This window comes from Alosa sapidissima, chromosome 24 (genome assembly GCF_018492685.1).
Source record: "Alosa sapidissima isolate fAloSap1 chromosome 24, fAloSap1.pri, whole genome shotgun sequence".
NCBI classification, from domain to species: Eukaryota; Metazoa; Chordata; class Actinopteri; order Clupeiformes; family Clupeidae; genus Alosa; species Alosa sapidissima.
Genome location: NC_055980.1, coordinates 10,658,035 through 10,681,732, shown reverse-complemented (window position 1 = coordinate 10,681,732; position 23,698 = coordinate 10,658,035). Strand labels below are relative to the sequence as shown.

The 23,698-nt window shown below is 46.9% G+C and overlaps 1 protein-coding gene across 1 annotated transcript in view; it reads left to right on the top strand.

Moving 5' to 3' along the window:
• The window catches only part of atrnl1b (attractin-like 1b), a 135,084-nt gene that overhangs the window by 42,972 nt on the left and 68,414 nt on the right, over nt 1–23,698 (top strand). The window contains 8 exon segments of the mRNA XM_042083986.1: nt 1,069–1,256; nt 4,131–4,344; nt 6,095–6,283; nt 12,108–12,365; nt 12,639–12,776; nt 17,221–17,232; nt 17,235–17,313; nt 23,465–23,517. Of these exon segments, the coding sequence (XP_041939920.1) occupies nt 1,069–1,256; nt 4,131–4,344; nt 6,095–6,283; nt 12,108–12,365; nt 12,639–12,776; nt 17,221–17,232; nt 17,235–17,313; nt 23,465–23,517 (1,131 nt within the window).

The following is a 23,698-nucleotide window of genomic DNA, read 5'->3' as shown; positions in this document are numbered from 1 at the left end:
TCGCTGCCATCTCCGTTTTCAAGAGTGGAGATGGGGCTGTCATGTGATACTTGTGGATTATTTATTTATTTATTTGTTTATTTTTTTTACTTGAATTAATTACATTTGATTTAATTTACTTATTTTTCTGAGATACTCAACACACCTGCTCTCGCTGCATTTTTTAGTCTACCCCCTCAAAGAGCTGAGCTTTACTCGCTGCTCACTGAATACACACACACACACACACACACACACACACAAGAAATATATGCACAATCGCACACACACACACACACACACACACACACACACACACACACACACACACACACACACACAAATATATGCACCCACCCACACACACACACACACACGAACACAAGAAATATATGCACGCACACACATGCAAGAACACAAGCAAGCACACACTCAAAACACACATGCACACACATACGGTTTATAAACATGCGCATACACTCAGTCAAAACTGCAAAACACACACACACACACACTCACAAACACACACACATGCATGCACACACACACACAAACAAGAAATATATGCACACACACACACACACAAAAGAAATATATGCACACACACACACACACATGCAAGACCACAAGCAAGCACACACACAAAACTCACACATGCACATACACTTCAAAACACACACACACACACACACACACACACACACACACACACACACACACACACACAGGCTCCCTCCCCTGCAGGCTTCCCTTCACTCATAAGATGAAAATCACAGGGGTTGTTTATATTGCTCCCAAGCCTTTAACTCTATGCAAATGTGCCTTTATAGACCACTGAGACTGGAGCCAGTGGGGTGGGCTTTTTATATGGAGAAAACACTCCAGAAATGAAGCCGTTTTTTAATCTCGCCACACCGTGAGAATCCGCTGTGCTGAGTCGAACCCAGATGAGGCAGATGCCCCTGGATGGACGCCACCTAACGGCCGGAGTGACCTTGAGGCCTAGCCTGCCGCCAAAGCCTGGGGCTCGCCTAACCACCTTTCCCTCTCTTTCCCACCCCCACCCCCTCCTAAACCCCCGCTATGCAGCTCAGCTCTGCGGGGAAGGCTGGAGCCATGTCGGGGAGGTGTGCCTGCGCATCAACTCGAGCCGCGAGAGCTACGACAATGCGCAGCACTACTGCAAAAACCTGGACGGAAGCATCGCATCGCTCACCAAGGCCAAGCAGGTGGACTTTGTCCTGGAGGAGTTGCAGAAATACCAGCTGCAGGAGAAGGTGTGTATCTCTCAGTGTGTGTGTGTGTGTGTGTGTGTGTGTGTGTGTGTGTGTGTCTGTGTGTGTGTGTGTGTGTGTGTGTGTGTGTGTCTGTGTGTGTGTGTGTGTCTGTGTCTGTGTGTGTGTCTGTGTCTGTGTCTGTGTCTGTGTCTGTGTCTGTGTCTGTGTCTGTGTCTGTGTCTGTGTCTGTGTCTGTGTCTGTGTCTGTGTCTGTGTCTGTGTCTGTGTCTGTGTGTGTGCGTGTGCGTGTGTGTGTGTATGAACAGTAGCTTTCATTTTGAAATAAAAAAATGAGAGGAAAGGAAAATGAAAGGAATATATATATTCTTTGTCTAGACACTTTTTACTAGATATAATTGAGTTTAATTTAACTTCAATACAAGATTTTGACCATTTTGTTACATCTTTTATTTCGACTTACCTCAAGTCCAATTTAAGTTCAATGTTTTTTTCCCTCTCACTTGTATGAAATAATAAGCTCTTGACTTGAGATAATAATAAAAAAAAAAACTTGAGTTTGTCAGTGAGCCTGCACAACACAAACTACAGGTATGAATCAAATCAAATTAAGGCCTACAACCTGCTTTTCTTGTGTGTGTCCCTGTTATTCTCTCAGGGGCCGTCTACACGACGCCAGTTTTTGTGAAACCGGTGAGGTTTTGTTATCGGTTACGCCTTGCGTGTACACAACGCCAGCAATTTAGGAGACTGTAACCGATAGTTTTTGAAACTGCCGGCTAACTTTCGCCGTGTAGACGCCTAGTAGGTGCGAAGCCGGCAATTTTATGACGACATAGCCCCACCTCTCAACTCAGCCACGGCACTCGACCTGACACGCTGCTTGTCAAAACAAACCAAACCATTTGTTTATCGTATTAAAGTGTTTTTTGCTTTCCCCTGTCATGATTTATGTGCACAATGTAGCCTATCAGCCTTTTGTCACTAAGTTAGAAGCACACGTTAGCTTAACTTAGTTAAACATTAGCTTACTGCATGTTCATGTTTTCTCCAGTGGTGCTCAGACCTAACGTTAATGCAATGCGTAGGCTAAGCATTTGAAATTTCACATAGCAGTCATATACCTTGAAAATGAACTTTATTAGTTTAACAGTTGAATTGAAAACCGAATTGTCTGTAGTCTTATTTCATGCGACTGCTCAACAGTTTCAACAATGTTTCTACGCGATTCACGCAAATTAAACTAAGACTCTGCACGGCCGGCGCCATCGACTTGTCTGGCATATGCACTACAGCATATTTAGCCGGTTACACCTCTGTGTGTGCAGGCGAGGTTTTTCTTTACCGGTGTCGTTAAAGGTGTGAAAGCGGTAAGAGAAAATTCACCCGACGGTTTCGTGTAGACGTACCCTTAAAGGAACCGTATGTAAGAAATGTATTTCAATTAATCATAAAATGGCCCTGATATGTCACTAGACATTAAGAAATCATGTTCATTACAAATACTTATATCACTGACAACAGTAGTCTGGCCAGGATATTGTAATTTAAAAAGTGAAGTTGCAGCCCTCAACTGATGTTGATGTTGTGTTTTGTCATGTCATGTTGTGTTTTGGCCTGATGCGTCACCCTCCACCTATTTACTAATCACGAAGTCAGTAGTGTTTTGGCATCTGGGTTGGCAACCTCGAGTCAGGGGGGAGGGAGAGGCGATACACCGCTCTACAGTAATTTGAAAGTGATTGCAGTACCAATTTTGGCCACAATCTTACATATGGTTCTTTTAAAATGGACTGGGTTGGTTTCTTAGATCCGTCTATCTGTTTACTCCGTATTACTTCAGAAGCGTGTCTAGGAGAAACAGGTCAGAAATCGGCAATCTCCAAGTAAAAGCTCATAAATTCATATGAGAAAATGAGAAGATGGAATAAGTTTGTTAGAGAAGTAAAACATTTAGCTGATCACTGTAGATTGCTGGGTAATGTATCCTCTTGTAAATAACAGTTAGCATGTGACTTAGATTAGCTATGCACAGCAGTTTTGTTTGTGGTTAATAAATCAAAATGTACATTTGGGTAACATGCTAATTTGGTGAAGAATACAAAGTGAAGTTTGAATTGTAATGTCTTGCAAAAAGTAAAGCAAATAGTCCCAAGACTATTGCTATGAAATCAGTGATAAAAATATGCCCAATGTTTTTATATATATATATATATATACCCGCACGCCTGTGCATATCTCCTCTTTAAGTGTGTGTATATATGCCTATGTGTGCACACATGTGTAATGTAGTTGAGAGGGGTCAGATAGACTACATCTGGTCTTTGTGTGAGCAGAGTGAAGCTGGACTGGAGTATGTTTAGTTTGTTTAACCTAAGACTATAAGCCTGCTTGCATCTTATCTGGTCTACATATCTACCTGTCAGAGGGTGATGGTGAACAGCCACGCTGCTCGCCCGGTCGCCATCCATTCACTCCCATGTTAACAGAGTGTTTTTCATCGAGAACACTGGCTTTTCTTCCGCCATTCCCCAAGTGACACTTACTCCTGGCACGATCTGCTGTTTTCTAAACTAAACCACCTACTGCTGCTTTTGTGTGTGTGTGTGTGTGTGTGTGTGTGTGCGTGTGAACCTTAACTGACCCTGTGGGCTGTTCTGGAAGGTTCTGGACGTTCATCAGTCCCTGTCCAATTTTCTCACGCACCCTCATGTCCTAATTGTCTTTTTGGCTCAACAGTAACTCCTATTTCTTTGACTCTGAAGTGCACTGCGAAGTGGAAACAGACACATAAAAACAGCGCATGTGTTAAACAATTTTCTTCTGTCTTTCTCTCTCTCCTTCTCTCTCTCTCCCTCCTTCCCTCCCTCCCACTCCCCTGCTCCCCCTCCCCCGCTCTCCACCCACTCACCGCAGAAGCTGTCGCCGTGGGTCGGCCTGCGCAAGATCAACGTGTCGTACTGGGCGTGGGAGAACACGGCGCCGTTCGCCAACACCTCGCTGCAGTGGCTGGCCGGCGAGCCCAGCGACTCGGGCTTCTGTGCCTACCTGGAGCTCAGCGACAGCACGGGCCTCAAGGCCAACGCCTGCACCGCCACCACTGATGGCCTCATCTGCGAGAAGCCTGTCGGTGAGCCTGAGGGATGGAGGGAGAGAGGGAGTGAGGGGGAGAGAGCAGGATAGCCTGCAGATGGGCCTTGCTTATGATCCCCTCCCCTGCCTTGTGATTTTGTATATATCTGTGTGTGTGTGTTTTGTTTTAGTGTGTCTAGTCAAGGTGTATTGGCTGCTCTTTGTCACTTCAGTTCTTCTGGTGTCCATTGTGTTTTTTTTTCTTAATGTTAATACTTGTTTTTTGGTGTACTCTACCTTCAAGCTGGTCGTTTGTGTTTTTCTACTCTCTCTTTTCTCCCTCTTGATTTTTTCTTGTTTTGGTCTCTATTTGTATTCCCCTCCTCTGCTATTTAGTTATATTTTTCTGAAGATGTGTTTTATCTTCCACTTCTCTGGCCAGCTCTCCCTCTGTGCCTCGACAACTCGTTTTCTGTTCCCATTCACTCCTCCCCTCCCTCCCTCCCTCATCTTCTCATTCTCACCTCTTTGGGTAAAAACTAACACCCAAACTAATGCCTATGAGCAGGAGGTAGTTTTTCAGCCCAAGGTGAATGAAACTGCAGAACCGCTGTGTGTGCTTGTGTGTGGGGTGTGTGTGTGTGTGTGGGGGGGGGGGGGGGTGAAGTGGGGTGTGTGTGTTAGTCTTTGGTGTGATCCTTTAAATCAGCCTCCTCTTCACCAGATGCTGGATTAGTCCAGAATCCCTTCCCAACCCATCCGTTTCCTGTGCACTCCCCACCAGGAAGTGATGCGCTTCATCAAACCCAATCACGGGCCTCCAGTAACTGTGGCTCTCCGTGGAGAACAGCTGGCCATTGATGCCATGCCCCCCCCCCACCCCCCACTCTGCCAGCCACACACCCATTTCCCACCCACATCATAAACATGCATGCTGGCATTCTCCCCCCAGCATCACCTTTCCCCTAATGCAGCATCACCTACCCACTGAGTCAAACTCTTTTGCTTCTAGGATCAGACCAGATATAAACTTATCTCCTGTCTCTCAGATATCAGATTCCAATTTGCAGTGCTTTGTTGGCACGACATGCTTCTTTTGTGTTGCCAAAGTATTCATACAAAGAATTAAGGGGATTGAGGAACACCGTTGTATGGATTCACACAGACTTAAACCTGCATAAATTGACTGACACAGTAAAACAGAAAAACAAAACAATAAACAAACAAAAAAAAAAACATTATTTTTTTTTTCTGCTCATTCTCCAAGCCAACTAACTGTTCCTCCACACACTGTGACAGTTTTTGTTTCTCTGTCTCTCTCGTGCAAATGCCCCCCCCCCCCACCCCCTCTCTCATCCTCAGCCCACCTCCACCCTTATGTGCCAACTCTCTGTGTGCACCTGCAGTGAGCCCCAATCACACTCTTGATTTCGATCATCAGCCCTATACACTTATGCACACACACACACACACACACACACCCCTCTCTCACCCTCACTCGTTCGTTAGTCCCTTTCTTGCTCGGTGCTCTCTCTCTAAGCTAACTAACTGTTCCTGTACTGCACTGAGACACTCTTTGTCTTTCTTTCTTTCTTTCTTTCTTTCTTTCTCTTTCTCTCTCAATTCTCATTATAAGTTTGTGTTTATTTCCACCTCCACCCCCCTCTCCCTCTTCTCGATCTCATCCTACCGCCACCCTCATTGCCCTCATGTGCCAACTAACTCTCACTCTCTCTCTCTCTCTCTCTCTCTCTCTCTCTCTCTCTCTCTCTCTCTCTCTCTCTCTCTCTCTCTGTGTGCCCATACAGTAAGCCCCAATCAGAATGCCCGCTCCTGCAGGAAGCCGTGCTCGCTGCGTACCAGCTGTGCCAACTGCACCAGCCAGACCATGGAGTGCATGTGGTGTGCCAGCACCAAGCGCTGCGTCGACTCCAACGCCTACGTCATCTCCTTCCCTTATGGCCAGTGCCTGGAGTGGCAGACCGGAGAATGTGTGTGTAAGTACCAAATAAGTTATTTGTGTGTGTGTGTGAGGGAGATAGGCAGGCTGAGTAAGAGTGAAAAGCAAGAGAAGTGCAAGAAATTGGAGTGACTTTAATTCAATAAATCAGAAATCTCGGCTCCCGGGAAATGGAGAGGAAGAGGAGGAGGAGGAGAGAGCAATGGGAGATGGGTTGGGCAGGGTGGGGGCTGCCTGCTCTCCTTTGTGTGTGTGTGAGTGTGGGATCAACATGTGTCCTCCTCCTGTGGGTTGATGTGCTTGCCTCATTACCAGTGTTTGGCTGCGTACCTGCATTGGAGAGTGCATTGTCTATGTCCTTGACAGTTCTTGTACAGTCCTTGAGTATATGCACCTGTTTGTCTGCATGTGTATGTACTCTGACTGAAGGCCGATTCTTCAGCCTGGTACACATGCAAGCAGAGTGACTGTGATTGATGTACATGTGAATTTGTTGTTCGTGTACTGGGGTCTGACTGCTGTGATGTTGTCATAGGGAAAAATAATCCCTTTCTCTGTGTGTGTGTGTGTGTGTGTGTGTGTGAGAGAGAAAGAGAGAGCACGTCTGTGAGTGTGCATCTGTGCCACTCTGGGTCCTCTATACTTACGCGTCCTGGGAGTGGGAAGAATTAAATCAAATGTCATCTCCGTCTAGCGCCATGCGCTGGCTACGTGTCTGTCTGTTTGTGTGTGTATGAGTGCACACAGTGTGTGTGTGTAGTGCCACGTCCCTCCATTGGGAGACTGATGTTGGGAGTAATGAGCTGAAATGAGTGCTTCGGCAGCGGTAGTTTTTTTATATCTAGGACAGAGATGTAAGTCAGGTTTGGCATGTCACTCTCTCTCTCCCTCTCTCACACACACACACACACACACACCCCTTCCCCCTTTGACATTGACAAATAACAGTACGAAAGCTGGCATTGATCTTAGACCCCCACCCACCCCACCCTAACCCCACTCCACCCTTGCTTTCTCTTAGATGAGCATTGAAAAACTCGCCAATCCGTCGCTATCCGTCTACCGTGTAAACTTTTCAATCTTCTCCTTGTAAAAGCTCGACAGGAGGGCTGGGGAGAAGGAGGAAAAAAAAAAGACAGCGGCTCCAGTGCAGTGTGTTCTGGGAAATGAAAGCAGTCAGCAGCATATGTTCCGTCTCTCCATCGCCGCAGTGCTCCTGTGGCGGACCGCGCGCTTGGAGTTCTGGGAAATCTATAAGCTGGCCCTGGCTCTGGCTTCTCTAAATGCCCTTGGTGTCAAGCACAATCATTTTTCTTCAAAACTGCAACCCCCCCCCCCAACACACACACACACACTCCTCTCGAGTTAGTCAGCAAAAACATGATATTAATATAACATACGACTTGGATCGGATCCTTTAAATAATTGACGTTGAGTCCCCCCCCCACATGTAGTAGTGGCCTCATGCTGTGTCGGTATTTGACTACCTTGACAAGAGAGCGGAGCAGGGGAGAAGGATTAGAGAGACGTCTTCTGCGCTCCATCATATGACCATCACACCAGATAGTACTGCTGGAGCCTCCCTTAAAGCCCAGTGGGGTGAAACTCTTGGGAGACCCACACACACTTACCAGGCGTATGTGGGAATTGAGATGAAGTTCTCTCATGCATGCAGCCACTTCACATGTCTCGCTTTGGTCCTTTTTCATCTCTTTCTGTCTCTCTCTCTCTCTCTCTCTTTTTTTTTTTTTCTCTCTTCTCAATCTCCTGTGCTCGCGTATCCCTGCCATCTTCCTGACACTCCCCTGGGTAGTGATGGGCTCTCCATAATGCACACTCTGATGGAAAACCAATTAAAAGCCTTCCGTCAGGAAGTGGGGGGGGGGGGGACTGCAGCCGTCTCTGCCTCAGTCGCCGTTAGTCAACAGAAGTCGGGGAAATCTGAACATCCCCCCCCCTCCCCCCAAATACCAACCTGTCGCCCCATCACTTACTCTCTCGCTTATCCGCAGAAACATTTCTCCTGTCAGAGTCGGAGGGACCTGTCCCTTTTGCGTCAGACACTGGCAATGATTTATTCCTCTGTTATTAATCCAACCCCCTGCCGCCCCAATGTCTCCAGCTTGTAGGAGGATTATCTGTAGGGTCCGTGCTAGGCACTCTGTCTCTGTCTGGTGTAGGGATGGGCATTGAGATCCCAAACGGCCCGATCCATCGGAATCGTGTATATTTCCAAGGTTATTAGTACAGTCTTGCCCAAACCTGTTTGTGTGTTTAAAGCTGCTGTTGGTAAGTCTGACAGATTGAGGGTTTATAACTCTCATGCCCCTCCCCCACTACCACTGAGCACCCTCTCATTGAGTTGGTGCTCGTCAGTGCACACCAGACTGCACCAGACTGTGATTGAAAGTCAAATCTCACACAGCCCTGCTCTGATTGGACCAGAAGAACCTGAAGCTGTGGATTTTTGCAAAACAAATAACAGGCTCTAGGTGGAGGTAGAAGTGCAGGTTTTTTCTCTAAAACTGGCTGATTTATGTTGTTCTGTCAGAGCATAGTATCGGTTTCAGTGAATATGATCAAAAAAATCTTGCCAACTGCAGCTTTAAGCGTGTTATCTACACCCATCAAATGTTACCAAGTGCATACATCATTTATGTTGAGAATTTTTTTTGTATCAGTCACTTTTATAATATATTTTTTATCAGTCACTTTTATAATATATTTTTTTCATGTTATGTCCTTCTAAGAAAAAGAGCATTGTTATTCCACACTGCTCTGCCCTGATTGATGCTAAAAACACGTGTAGGCCTACTTTTCCACACACAAATTGACCAGTAAGTAGTAATGCAATCGTTAAAGAATCAGACCAGCAGAGGCATTGGTTTCTATCAGGGCTGGAAATGTACTTTTTATAATGTCAGCATGAATGCTGTAATTCACCAGCCACTATATAGTAAATCAATATTGTGTGTCTGTAATCTATCAGCCACTGTCATATTTTACCAGCAATTGGCTGGTGCTAATTTCCATCCCTGCTCGTGTGTGTGTGTGTGTGTGTGTGTGTGTGTGTGTGTCAGTAGAAGTGGAGCAGCTGTTCTGAGACGGAATATGCACGTGTGGGTGGAGGGATGCAGAGGTATGGGTGGTGTAGGTTAGGTGTTCTGTTCATACGCTGTGTGTATGTTTGTGCATATTGGGTTATGATTGGCTTGGAATGTGTTAGAGTTTTATTTATGAATTGTTGTTATGGACTCTTTGTGTGTATAAATATAGGGATTATGCTGTGTCTGGTGGTCTGCGATTTCGGTGCCACGCCAGCTGACATTCTCTTAAATCTCCTACTGACTTTTGAATGGGAGGCCTTGAACTGAAGGTCAAATCTGGAGGCACTCTCCCTTTCACCCTCTCATTTTGCTTCTCCTTCTCTATTTCCGCTCTCTCTCTCCTCTCTCTCTCTCACTGACGCACACGCACACGCACACACACACTCACGCACACGCACACACACACACTCACACACACACACACACACACACTCACACTCACACACACACACACACACACACACACACACACACACACACACACACACACACACAGGCCTTTGCGCTACTCCAGATTGCCTGGTTCACCTTTACTCCTTCACATCTCTGTCTCTTCCTGTCTGTCTGTCTCTTCCTGTCTCTGTCTGTCTGTCTGTCTGTCTCTTCCTATCTGTCTGTCTGTCTGTTTGTCTCTTCCTATCTGTCTGTCTGTCTGTCTGTCTGCCTGTCTTTCCGTCTTTCCATCTCTCCCCCGCTGTCTGTCTGTCTGATCTCTTCTTTACCTTCCTCCCTCACTGATGCTGCCAGTGTTCCAGGTGCACGTGTGTACGTGTGCGCACCATGGACACGTGTCTTGTGAACGCTGCCCTTCCGCTATGTTCTCTCCTCCGACAGGCGTGTTTAGCGAGAGGCCATGCTGACTAATCCAGCTCTTAACGCCGCAGAGTGCTAAAACGAAACGAGAGAGGGGAAAAACAAGCACTCTAATTTCTACTTTCCCCGAACTGAGGCGTGTGAGTGAGTCGGAGAGAGAGAGAGAGAGAGAGAGAGCGGGAGGAGGGAGCAAGAGAGAGGGCGAGAGCGCGGGAGGAGAGCGGTGATTTAGCTCAGCGTTCTCGAGGTCGGCTGATTTAAGGCGCTTGTACACATGCTGCGGCGAAGGCGTCGAGAGCGGGGATCAAAGGGGGGTGGGGGGGGGGGGGGTTTGGAGAGCAAGTCGCAGCTGTAGCAGGCATTTCATTAGGGTGTTGTCAGGCTGGCTAAATTGGCATTGATCTACTAGCCGCCGTGCGCCCGCCGACTTGTTTCCCAGCGGTGGCTGGAGCGGCGGCAGCAGTAGCAGCGCAGTCGTCTCCGCTCCGCTCCCAGGGTCGTCTTCCCTGCATCTTCCAGCTGCCGGCCGGCTGCATTCCTCACGCCTCTGTTGTCATGGTTGCGCCAGTTACCATGCAGTGGTTGGTGATGGAGAATGTGCGTGTGTGTGTATGCATGTGTGTGTGCGTGTGTGTGCGTGCGTGCGTGTGTGTGTGTGTGTGAGAAGACATACAAGTGATTGTCAGGAGGCAATTGTCTCTCTTCTGACAATTGGGAGACATTTTCTAGAAAGGTTTGATGGTGGGTGGAATGGGCTTCTCTCCTTTTCTCTTTCTTGTTTTTCTCTCTTCCCTCTTTCTCTCCCTCTTCCCCCTTGTGAAAAAATGTGGTATATTAGGGGAGTTGTCGTGACTGTCAGGTTAAGTTAGGGTTCAGTTTTGATTGATCGTGGCTTGTGCCAGTATTGCTGATATGGGGATATTTCAACTTAATGATGAAGGGTTTTTAGAAGTCAAAGCCTCTCCCCATCCTGCTCTATCCAAAGCCAGATACCCAAATCAGTCAGGAATTGCATCATTTGTTTTTTTCCAGGCCAAAAGACAAGGTTAAATGGGCCGTGTTTGATCTGCAATCTTCCTGGTCAGGTAAAGCGTTAGCAGGCGGCCGCGGTGAGTAAGTACACGAGTAAGATCAGGGAGGTGGGGGGGGAGGGCCGGACCCTGAGCAGATGTTATGCTGCGTGCTGGAGATCGCCCACAGAGAGGGGGGGGGGGGGGGGCAACGCGACGCTGGAGCTCTTCTGGTGCATCTGTGAGCTTGTCGGAAATTGAGACGGAAGGCTGAAGTTCGGAGGTGGCATAAAAGGTTGATTGGTCTCCGTGGACCGTCGTGGGTGGATTTGACGTTTCTCCTCATTTTTTTTTCTTCTCCCTCTCTTTCTTTTTTGTCTTTTCACCTCCGGACCTCTCCTTGTGTTTTCAGCTCTTGATGCAGGGCTCCCACATACCATGAACATTCTGTAAGGACAAACAAATCCAAGGACATTAAGGAATATGTTCCTTTCTCACTCACTGTTTGCATCTTGTCTGCACATACAGCAGTAGTAGTAGATAGTAGACCTTTAGTCGCTGTGTTCACACATTTTATTGGAAAGCGGTCAGATGCTTGACACAGTGTGTGGAAGTTCATAATATTTCTTGTGGAATTCTGAGTCATAACAATTTCTCTGTCAAGAATGTAGAGGCTGTTCACTCCGTAGAAACTTTAAATTGAAAGAAATGAATGAAAGATCCTTTAGAATAAAAAGATTTTTCTTTCTGCTTTTTGTTCCCCATCTTTCTTTTGCTCTTTTCTCTTATCTTTTTTTCGCTCTCTCCTCCTGTCTTTCTTTCACTCTTTTCTCCCATCTTTATCTCCCTCTTTCTCTCACTCTTCTCTCCACACTCTCTTTTTCCCTCACTTTCTCTCATTCCTTCTCTTTGTCCCCTCACCGACCCACAGCTCAGAACTGCTCGGGGCTGCGGACCTGCAGTAAGTGCCTGGAGCAGCCGGAATGCGGCTGGTGCGGTGACCCCAGCAACACGGGCCGGGGCCAGTGCATGGAGGGCTCGTACCGCGGGCCCATGCGCAGCCCGGCCAAGCTCAACCAGGCCCAGGGCCAGCAGGGCAACGCGCTCACCCACAGCCAGGACATGGTGCTGGAGCCTGCCCTCTGCCCCAAAGACAAGGGCTACGAGTGGGCCTTCATTCAGTGCCCTGGTAAGACACTGGTCTTTAGACATGCATGTTAAATCCCCCTTGCATACCTGCTAATGCCAGATGGAGTAGCAGTCATGCTTATTTGTACTCATAGATATTGTATGTTTTTTGATTTTTTGATTGTTAATTCTACCAAATTGGCATGGTGGGAAATTACAGATTCAAATGCAATTTGTCAGCAGGCTTTTTATCAGTGTCTTTGAGAATGTTTCCTTTCATCATGAAGACTCAAAGTGTGTGTGTGTGTGTGTGTGTGTGTGTGCTTTCTTTCAGCTTGCCAGTGTAATGGCCACAGCACTTGCGTGAACGGCAGCGTTTGTGAACAGTGCAGAAACCTCACCACGGGCACTCAGTGCGACACCTGCATGCCCGGTTACCACGGAGACCCAACCAACGGCGGCAAGTGCCAAGGTGAGTGTCATGAGCAGCATTGGCCAACAGGGGGCACTGAAATGTCACTTTGTAGTTTCCTCTCTGAAAGCCTCAACTTTTTTCTGTCATGTATTCGCACACTCAGACAAACATAGACACACACAGACAGGGGTGGTGGGGTGGGGTGGGGGGGATGTCTCAGGAGAGGTGAACGTGTGCTCTAGTAGGTGAGATGAACCCCCTCAGGCTGCCTGTGGATGTGGGGGTGTGAGGCAGGTAGAGTGAGAGTTTGTGTGTAAGAGAGAGACTGCAGGTGTGTGTATATGTGTGTGTGTGTGTGTATGTGTGTGGGGGAGTTGGGGGGGATGTATGTGCTTTAGCCCCAGAGGTTCACAGTCAGACAAATGTAGCTCTGGAAATACCTGTTCAACACACACACACACACACACACACACACACACACACACACACACACACACACACACACACACACACACACACACACACACACACACACACACACACACACGCACACACGCTTGGTTGAGAACAAGTGGAACTGACTCCCCTGGCTCCCCTGAGCAAAGTGAGCGTTGTAGTGGACTCGTCTCCCGTGTTCCTCTCTAGCCTACCCTACCCCAGCTCACCCGGGCCCAAGCCGCAGTGTCCCAGTGTGAGCCCAGGGACTTTAATTAGCTCCGTTTGGAGCCCAGTCGGCCAGCAGATTGAGCCGGTGGACCAGACTTCCCTCCAGGCACTTCAAGGGGAGCCGACGCGGCACTGCGTTTCCCACCCTGGCAGGAGGGTTGTGTGTGTGTGTGTGTGTGTGTCTGGTGCATGTTGAGCCGTCCACTCTCTCATAGTCCTGGACATCTCAGGTCCCCAGCAAGCTGAGGAAGTAATAATCTCTCACAGTGGTGTTTGCATGAGGCTTCAATTTAACTGCAAATAAACAAACAACACTAAAAGTGTTATTATTGGGTTTTGTATCATTGTAATGTTTTTTGTAATTCTACCACATTGCCATCAAATGAGAACTGTAATGACAGCACCTGAGGGCAGACAAGATAAAACCAAAATATAAAGCCAAAGTTAAACATACTCTGTGACCCAGGGGTACAGCAGCAACTGTCTCCTCACATTCATCGATTTAAAGGTGTTTCCTCAGGTGTGACTTATTGTGTGAATTGACACATGCTGATTCTATATATAACTTATGAAATTATTTCCTTTTAACATGTGAAGCGCTTTGAGGATATCAAAGTGCTTTGAACGGGACACCTTCATGAGCGGGTCCTTGAGAAGCCATGGAAAAATGTTGAAGTGTCAATGTTTTTGAAAATGAGTGGGAACCATGCACCTTGGGCCTTCTTGTCTTCACAGTGCTTTGCTCTTTTCTTGCCTTCACAGTGCTTTTGCTCTTTTCTTGCTTTATTGCATCCATTTTCTACATACTGTGTAACTAACGATTATTTTTTGTCGATTATTTATTTTCTGGGTCAGTCGATTAGTTGTTTAATAAAATGTCAGAAAGCCACAAAGCCCAAGATTTTGTCCTTAAATGCCATGATTTGTCCTGATGCCAAACATAAATAATTTATGGTCATAGAGGAGTAAAGCAGGAAATATTCATATTAATATTTAAGAAGATATTTTGAAGTATTTTCCTTATAAAGGAAATGACCCAAACTGATTCACCGATGCAATAATTGACGACTAATCAGTTAATTGTGTAATTGTTTCAGCCCTAATGCCTGTCACACTAGCATTAGCTGTTATTATGTTAACAGATGCTTTGAGTATCATATGCTCTGTTAAATGCACTAGTTATGTCCACCAGTGTCTTGCTTCAAGTTCACTCGATCATTGATTATGTTCACGATGGTGTGAACATTTTAGTCAATTAATGTTAATGGAACTATATTTATATTATAGATTTGGCATTAAAAGAGACCTATGCATGTTGACTTGCTAATATATTACAACAGGAGAAGGATAAACATACTAAGAGAGACGAGTGTTTTCTAATATTATTGTGGTGTAACACAAAAAGCAGAAATCCTGGCAATATCTTCATTTGTGGTCTTTTGGTTCATTTTTTGGTCATAAAAGCAACATTTGAGGATCAGGGAAAGTCTAAAGAGGAGAGGAGGTTTCAGCGCATTAGTAGTTATGAAACATATTGGTATGGTTCGTGAAGATTTTCATCAATGAGAACATGATCTAACATTTTTATACCATCCCATCCCCGGGTGCCAGCGGTGGGCTTCAGATAATTGTCTATTTGTGGCATGCTGAAGAATGGGAAGATGTGGTTACCTTACATCACCCAGTTTAAGGGCATTCTAAACGAGAAAGCGCCCCTCCATCTCGCCAGACGTCGCCACGGAAGGATTTTGTGTCACCCAGTCGCTTACCTCACTCGTCCTCCTGAAGCGCTCCGTGCCTCGGCCCCCTTCTCAACGTGTCATGCCTTGAAACCTGAACTCTGAGCTCTGCAAAAAATGTGAAGAGAGGCAAGAGAAAGAGGGGGGAAAAAAAAGAGTGAGAGAAAGAGGTAGGGAAGGAGAGAGAGAGAGAGAAAGAGAGAGAGAGAGAGAGAGAAAGATAGATAGATAAGATAAGATAAGATAAGATAAGATAAAATAAGATAAGATAAGATGATGGGGGAGAGGGAGCTTGTTTGTCTTTTCACCCTCCACGAAGACTCCTGGTACGACCCGTCGTGGCGGCCAGTTGTGGGATGCTCTGGGCGGAAGAAAGCCGCTCATTAGAAATCCTCACACCGGGAGATCAGTTAACCATTTGACTGCCGCTTACCCAACGGCTGTCACCACAGAGTGTCTCGCAAACTCAGTCGGCCCCTTTGTGGAAATGATAACATCCCCCCACCCCCCTGCTGCTTATTGCAGAAACCTGAAAAGGATTTTCATTGTAATGAAAGCCTGCAAAGCACCTGAAGCTTGCATGTATTCTATATTGCCACTCTGCAACCTCCCCCCTCCCCCCGTATGGCTGGGGTAGTAATAACAGTGTAGTGGTGTGATTGGAGGGGTGTGTGTGTGTGTGTGTGTGTGTGTGTGTGTGTGTGTGTGTGTGTGTTTTGGGGGGGGGGGGGGGTGTCATCCTCTAAAGTCTGGTCGGTGGATGTTTTTGAAATGGGATCCACGTGCGCCTCAGGTGCTGATTATGTTGTCCAAGTATGTGTGGGAGTAGGGGCGTGTGGGCTGGGGGGGGGGGGGGGGGGGTCTTGTCAGTTGCCCGTCCCCTTTGAAGCGGATCCCCGACCCACCTCCGGAGAGCGTGATGCTCAGATGCAGCCGTTGTGTTCTGGCTGCATGGTGATTTATATAATGACGCCTGTGCTTGTGTTCACATGCAAAGCTCTTGGGCAAACGAGAGCCCAGGGCTCATTGTGTGTGTTGTGTTTTTGGGTGTGTGTTTTTTTTTATCTGCTTTACTATTTTCATTTCTCTCTCCATGTCTCTTGCGACCTTGGAGGTGAAGGTCATGCAGTTGTGGTGCAGGAGAGTTGCTAATGCAACCCTGTTTTGTTATTTCGATTTGCATCACGGGAGAGCGTGCGCGACCGTGGGGCAGTTTAACCTTGCTCACACGTCCCATCCCGCCCGACCACGCAGAACGCAATTTTTCCTCTCTCATTCATCCACACACACACACACACACACACACACACACACACCCTCCCTTGCTCCCTGTACTCTCAAATGCTCTTCCCACCTCTCGCGACCTCAAGCCTTCTTCCTTTGCTTCTATTTATACTCGCTCTTAATTATTCTCTCTATTTTCATCTCTTTTTATACACTCTCTCTCTTTCTCTCTGTCTATCTGTCTCGCCCGCTCTCTCGTTTACTGTGTCTTGCCCAACCTCTGCTCTCACAGTGTTATGTATTTGTTGGTGTGCTGCCTCAGTTTTGACAGTTTTGAAGCATCTTGGCTGTGACCCATATAGCCACGTATAACACTGTTCATTAGCCTAGCGCGGTGGAAGCCATCCGAACTGTCAGCCATTGGGAAGAACTTGGATAGAGACCAGCATGGGGGTTCTTAGGAAATTATTTTTAATTAATGGTAGACTCTCATACTGATTCCCCCTCCCCCATACACACACACCCACACACATACACACACACACACACACACACACACACACACACACACACACACACACAGTGGTGACACTGTAACCTGCAAGATCTTCATTTTTTCCTCTTTTTCTTTTTTCTCCGTCGTTTTTTTTTTTTTAAAAAAGGTGCTGGGTCACTGAAGGCACTCAATTAGCAGCGGCAGAAATCAAGCCTGGCCCCGCTCTCAACTCCCCCGCGGTTTTTGCTCGCAATTAGTTTAAAAGCAGTTAAGTTGATAGGTGCTCCAGCCACTTAAATCTCTCCACCTCTCTTTCTCTCTATCTATCTCTCTCTCTCTCTCCTCCTCCCTCTTTCTCTCTCTTTCTATTTGACAGCCTGCAAGTGCAACGGCATGCCAACGTGTGCCAGGTGATGACGGGCAAGTGTTACTGCACCACCAAGGGGATCAAGGGGGACCAGTGCCAACTGTAAGTAGCCCCTCTGCCGACCGTCCCGCAGCTCCCACTCCCCACCAACACCCCATCCGTTTCCCAAGGCCCAGTGGCCTCTCGCCCCCGTCCACTAATGCCTCTACACACCTCTCTCTCTCTGTCACTCCATCACTGTCCTCACTCCAAATCCACTTTTCCTCTCCTCATCTCTCTCTCTCTCTCTCTCTCTCTCTCTCTCTCTCTCTCTCTCTCTCTCTCTCTCTCTCTCATCCCTTGTGCCCATGCCTCATATTCTCGCTCCTTCCATACCAACTCATCCAACACCCCCTCCCCCCCCCCCCATAACCCCTTCCAACGTTATGACACTTCCTGGTTTTGCTGACGTGGTGTATTGTGTGAGAGTGAGTGAGTGTGTGTGTGTGGTGTGTGTGTGTGTGTGTGTCAGCACCGCTTTGGCACATAAGCAGAAATGAAAAGCTTTAACACTGTTAGAGGCCTGATGGAGTTGCGGGGGCTGGTGTAGGAGGCCCTTCTGTCGCTAATAGACTCACTCTTCCCTCAGACAGCCTAACAAAGGCAAAGTGCTCTCTCTCTCTCTCTCCTCTCTCTCTCTGTCTCTCTCTCTCTCTCTCTCTCTCTCACTCCTTCTTTCTTTCTCTCTCTCGTTTCTCTCTGGTTCTCTCCCTTTCTCTCTTCCATTTCCCTCTCTCTTTCATGTATGCACTCTTTCTGTCTGTTTTCTCTCCCCCTGTTGTTTGCCCACTAGGCGTCTATCTCCCCCATCCCTGATCCTCTCATCAATCTACTTTACAACAAGGGCCTGGCATAGCATCACAGCAAAAGCTCTGCGTCCTCAATTTGTATGTGTGTGCGTGTGGGAGTATTTGTCTGTGTGTGCACAAGTTGACATTTGTTGTCTGTGTTTATGAATATGGATGGGACATTAAACATTTATTTTTTTGTGTGTGTGTGTGTGTGTGTGTGTGTGTTTTTATACATTTTCTCCCCACTTGGGCCATTGTGTCCTGAACTCCTAAATGGCACGTGCGTTTACATGCAAGTTGTTCCAGGAGCTAGAAACAGATAAAATGATAAGTACAAGAAAGCACATTGAAACACTCACACACGTATGCACACAGAGACACACACCAACACACACACTTGCCCTTTCTTTCATGCCCAGACACAATCTCACAGACAGTTCGACACAAGCCCTTGCCCTTCTCTCTCTCTCTCTCTCTCTCTCTCTCTCTCCTCTCTCTCTCTCTCTCTCTCTCTCTCCTCTCTCTCTCTCTCTCTCTCTCTCTCTCTCTCTCACACACACACTCACACACCACACATTTTCACACACACATAACACACACACAGATGCACACACAAACACAGGATGCTTGCTTTTTGCCCTCTATTTCTCATAAACTCAGATATAGACACCTATACACATTCATTCTGGTCCACACACACATACACACACAAAGGCATGCTTACTTTTACCCACTATCTCTCGTAAACTCAGATATAGACATATATAGACATTCATTCTTGTCTTCACACACACACACACACACACACACACACACCTTATCCCACACCCTTGGCAATCGTTTGTCAGCGGTTCCATCATCCCCCCCCCTGAGCGGAGTTGTCTCGGCGGCGGCAGCGGTGGCGGCGCCTAACGAGCGTCGTAATGAAGGGGCCGGCCGGCGGACACTCGCGCGCTCTCTCTCCGAGATTGAGTTCAGCGCTGTTGATTAAAAAACTCGTCCGGCTCCTAACGATCCGCCACCCTCCACCCCTCCATCACCAACTGCCACCTCCACCGCTGCCATCTTTTTCGCCCGCTCGCTCGGGGGTGGGGAATTTAATTTTCATTTCGCCGGCGTCTCTTGTTTACTGCCGCTTATGCGTTTTAAAATCAAAGATTAAATTAGAACGCAGAGGTGAGTGAGATGGATGGATGGATGGATAAATAGATAGATGGCAGGATGACAAGAGAATGACAGTGCACCTGTTCCTGTTACCTGAGAAGAAACCAGGCGAACACATCCAATTATTAATAAAGTGTTATTCCCTCATGATTGATTAAGAAAGTTTCTAGATATCAAAAGATATGCAGGTGTCTATTATATCAGCTTATCTGAGAAGACAAGGCAGGCAAAGGCCTTTTGTCATAACAGTTTAAAGTCAGAGTCTATCTATTTGGGAATTCACACTGATGTGCTTTTTTTTCCTTCAAATTCAAATTTCTCTCTGGATCAGTGTAACTTGACCATAGTGATGTGAGACACCAGTAGGAAAAAATGTGCAACTCCCCAAAACATGAGGTGCAAAGTTACCAATAGTTTATTAAAAAATAGAGGTTTTTTGAGGTTGCTTTTTTCCCCAGCAGGTGGCTAGGTAGACAGGTGGCTAACCAAAGTCAGGGAGCTAGCTACAACGTGTACTCAATCAATGTCTGCTTCCTATTTTTTTGACACTCAGTATTGTGGAATTAGGGAGGTCAAAAAGTGTGTCTGTGAAGCCCGTCTTGAGTTGGTATACTCAAAAGAATTTGTTTCCAGCTAACGCTGAAACTCCAGTATTACAGTGCACACCATGTTTTCAGTTGGGCTTGTCCATGTGGCTGGTGTTTGCTTTTTTAATGCAGCGTATAAAAGTGTTCATTAACTCAAATGAATTAGATGGTGTAGTTTATATAAATTAAAAATTAGCCATAGCACTCAGCTTGATATTTGTTAATGCTTAAGTGAAATGCTTTTTCGTGTCGTATGACATTTCATTTATTAGATACTGCATTTAAAGCAAGATTCATCACTTAAGTTTAAAATTGTAAGCTTCTGGTCTTTTGTTTGTGTTGACTAATATGCTTATTAGCCTAATGTTTGTTAGTAGACCCTTCATGTGTGATTTGTGTCGGTGTGTGTGTGTTCTGACACATTACTTGCGTGATGAAAGGGTGTGTGTGTGTGTGTGTGTGTGATGGAGTTGCAGATTGGATGAAATGACTGTGGAAGTGAGTGCATTAACTCATGCACTGTGTGTGCACAGACTGAGCTGTCAGATGAGATTGAATTAAGATACGGCCAGGTGGAGGGCTGTGTGTGTGTGTGTGTCTGTGTGTGTGTGTGTACACTTGCCTTTTGTGTGCTTGTGTACTTGACTGATGTGTGCATAAATGTGTTCGGATAGATTGGTGCGCACCTTTGCAGGTGGGCACATATGTGTTTGTTTGTGTGTGAGTGAGTGGTAGACAAACATCCCTCTCTTTTGTGTGTAGATGTGTGTGTGTGTGAGAGAGAGAGATAGGGAGAGGGAGAGAGAGAGAGAGAGAGAGCGAGAGCACGCTCAGTGTGTAGAACAGTATATCATTATTTTGTGAAATGTCAGGAGAATGAGAGGCCAGGGGAGTGATGTGCTCTGGGTATGAAATGCCTGCAGTGGTGTTTGTCCTCAGAGAGAGGGAGAGAGAGAGAGAGAGTGAAAGAGGAAGAGAGAGAGGGAGAGAGGGTGAAAGAGGGAGAGAGGGAGCACTGCACCTCGCCCTCAGTGGATTTCTCTTTGCCCTAAAGAGAGGGCCATGAAAACAGCCGACACACTCTGCTAAATCTACATGTAAACTCGCTACAGGGCTGTGGGCATGTGTGTGCACACAGGTTAGGAAAGGCACGTCTTAGGTAGAGGGAGGTGAGAATGTTGTAGAGGGTGCACACAGGTTAGAAAGGCACGTCTTAGGTAGAGGGAGGTGAGAATGTTGTAGAGGAAGAAATGGGAGAAAAAAAGTGTGTGTGTGTGTGTAAAGCAATAGACCTCAGTTCAAGCAGAGGAGGGAGGTCTTATAACCTGACTCCCGCCAGAATGAATTTCGTTCCGCTTAGCTCTGCCTAGCTTCACTCACATCCATGTGGGGACCTCTTCCATTGAGAGTGATTTCTGCAACCGATTTTATGGTACAGCCAATCAGGACGCAGGGCGGGAGGTTTCATAGATATGACAAAGCGTAGAAGCGACTGTGAGACTGTTATCAGCGCCACGGGTTGGCTTCGATGTGAGTGGTTGAAGTAGCATGTCAGTAGATGACGGACAAGTGGCTTATTCAATCATATGCAAGCATTTTTGATTAGGCCTAGCCTTCTGAAGCAACACTCCAAATGGATTGGTCCTAGATGGATGAGTGGAGCTAGGCGGAACGAAATTCATCTGGTGAGAGTCAGGTTAGAGGTCTTAGGCCATCTGGCCAAAGGCATACATCTACACAGCCCTGCTCCTTGGCTACCGATCTGGAGTTCACTCTCAAACATCTCCGTGCTTAGATGATTTCCCCCAGTGACCCCCCCCCCCCCCCCCCCTCCCTTTCTCTCTTTCTCTTCCTCCCTTTTTCTCTCTCTCTCTTTCTCCCAGCATCCTCACCCAGCTCCTCACTGGCAACATTCATCCGCATCCCCCCCCTCTTCCCCCTCTCTCCCAGCCTGCTCTCCAGAGCCCAGCCATTACCTCAGCCAGCCAGCCAGCCATTCCTCCCTCTCCCTCCCTCCCTCCCTCCCCCCTCCCCTCTCCTCCCTCCATCCCTCCCCCCCCTCTCCTCCTTCCCCTTGCCCAGAGCACTGGCCCTGAACTGGGTAGCAGCTAGCACTGGCTTGGCACAGCAGCCCCCTCTCCATCAACCGTTATTAAACGTGGTCCTTTAAATCCGAGTGCAAATGGTGACTAATGATTGCGGCTACAGTACACTCCAGCGCTATAAAGTCCATGTGTAGGTTTTAAAGGGCAGAAAAACAACATGTTAAAAAAAGAAAGTTTTGGGAAAACAAGAGTGGATAAATAAATATATATATATATATATATATGGGGCAACGGTTTAGTAGTGTGGAGGCATTTGCCCAAGTGCCTGGCAGTATTGCTTATTAAAAACTTTGTGTTAATTGGGCACTCGATACCAGAACTGAAGAGTAGTGCTTCAAAAAGAGCAGCTTATTAGTAATAGGAGAGATAGTTGTGTGTGTGTGTGTGTGTGTGTGCGTGTGCGTGCGCGTGTATGCACGCCTGCTCTATCTGGCAGTAGGTTTAATGAGGCTCTGGAAATGAAGACTCCTTCAACAATACCGGAAGATTACATAATGCCTGTGTGTATGTGTGTGACCTCTGTTCTCTGCTCTCTGATTCATATACACACACACCCACACGCACAGACACATACACATACACACACACACACACACACACGGGTGCTATTCAAAAAGATAATTCATTTTAAAAAGGGGAAAATAAATATCCAGCATAAAGCATGTCCCCACAGGATGCCTGATAACTATGTGTAACGAGATGTGAAAGGATCAAACTCCATTACCCTCGACGTGATTTGGCTACTGCCATATTTTTTTTTTTTTTTTTTTACCTCATCCACCCTCAACCCCCCACCCCAAACCCTCCATTCAGTTCTCTTTCAGTGTTGAAAATCGTAACCCCTGATGGCTCCAGTCTTAATTGAAGGTCTGTCCGGCAGGCCACATCACCCCCCCCCCCCCCCCCCCCCCTTCCAGCCTTCCAGAAGGTTCTTTTATGAAAGGGAAATTAAAAGCTCGGCTCGCAGGCTTATCAGTATGCCACCGGCGGCGTCGGCTACAGCAGCCGCGTGTCAGAGTTTTTTTTTTTAGTTTTTTTATTCCGTCCCGTTCTTTGAGGGAGAGGTTGCAATCAAACGAAAGGTGTGCCATGCCATGCCAGCGGCTTGTTTACCATTTTCATGACGGGCGAATGTTTTGGTTGTCTTGCAGACTGGTGTCAGCGCTGTTTTGATGGCGCTTTTGGCAGATGCGATGCTCTGGCGAGATATGGTGTGATATTTCTCTCTTCTCCCCCCTCCCCACCCAAGCCTGCTTTGGAGATTCAAGGAACCACATCAAATGACTTTGTTTTTTTCTGTGTGTTTTTTTTTTTTTCTTCACTTTTCATTCCTCACCTCCTGGAACGGCATTCCTGACAGGCATTTCAGGGAAATATTTACCATGCAAAAATCAAAGGCTGTCAGTGCTGGCAAATGCAAAACGACAGCGTGGTTGAAGGCATTTTGCTCGTGCTGAGCAAGAGAGAAAAGGGGCTGTTGTACACCTTTGTTGGTCTTTGATTGTGATGTTGCTCTCTTTCTTTCTCTCCAATCCCCCTTTCTTTTATTCTTCTCTCTTTCCTGCAGATGTGACTCCGAGAACCGTTACCTTGGCAACCCCCTGAGGGGAACCTGTTACTGTGAGTGTTCCTTCCTAAAGGCGCCCTGCCGCAGACAGCCACACACACACACACACACACACAAACACACACACACACACACACAAACACACACACACACGGTATGGCCACCTCAGGTGCGACAAGCCAACAGAATCCACATGCTTTACAGATCTCCACACACCAATTTCATGTCACAACA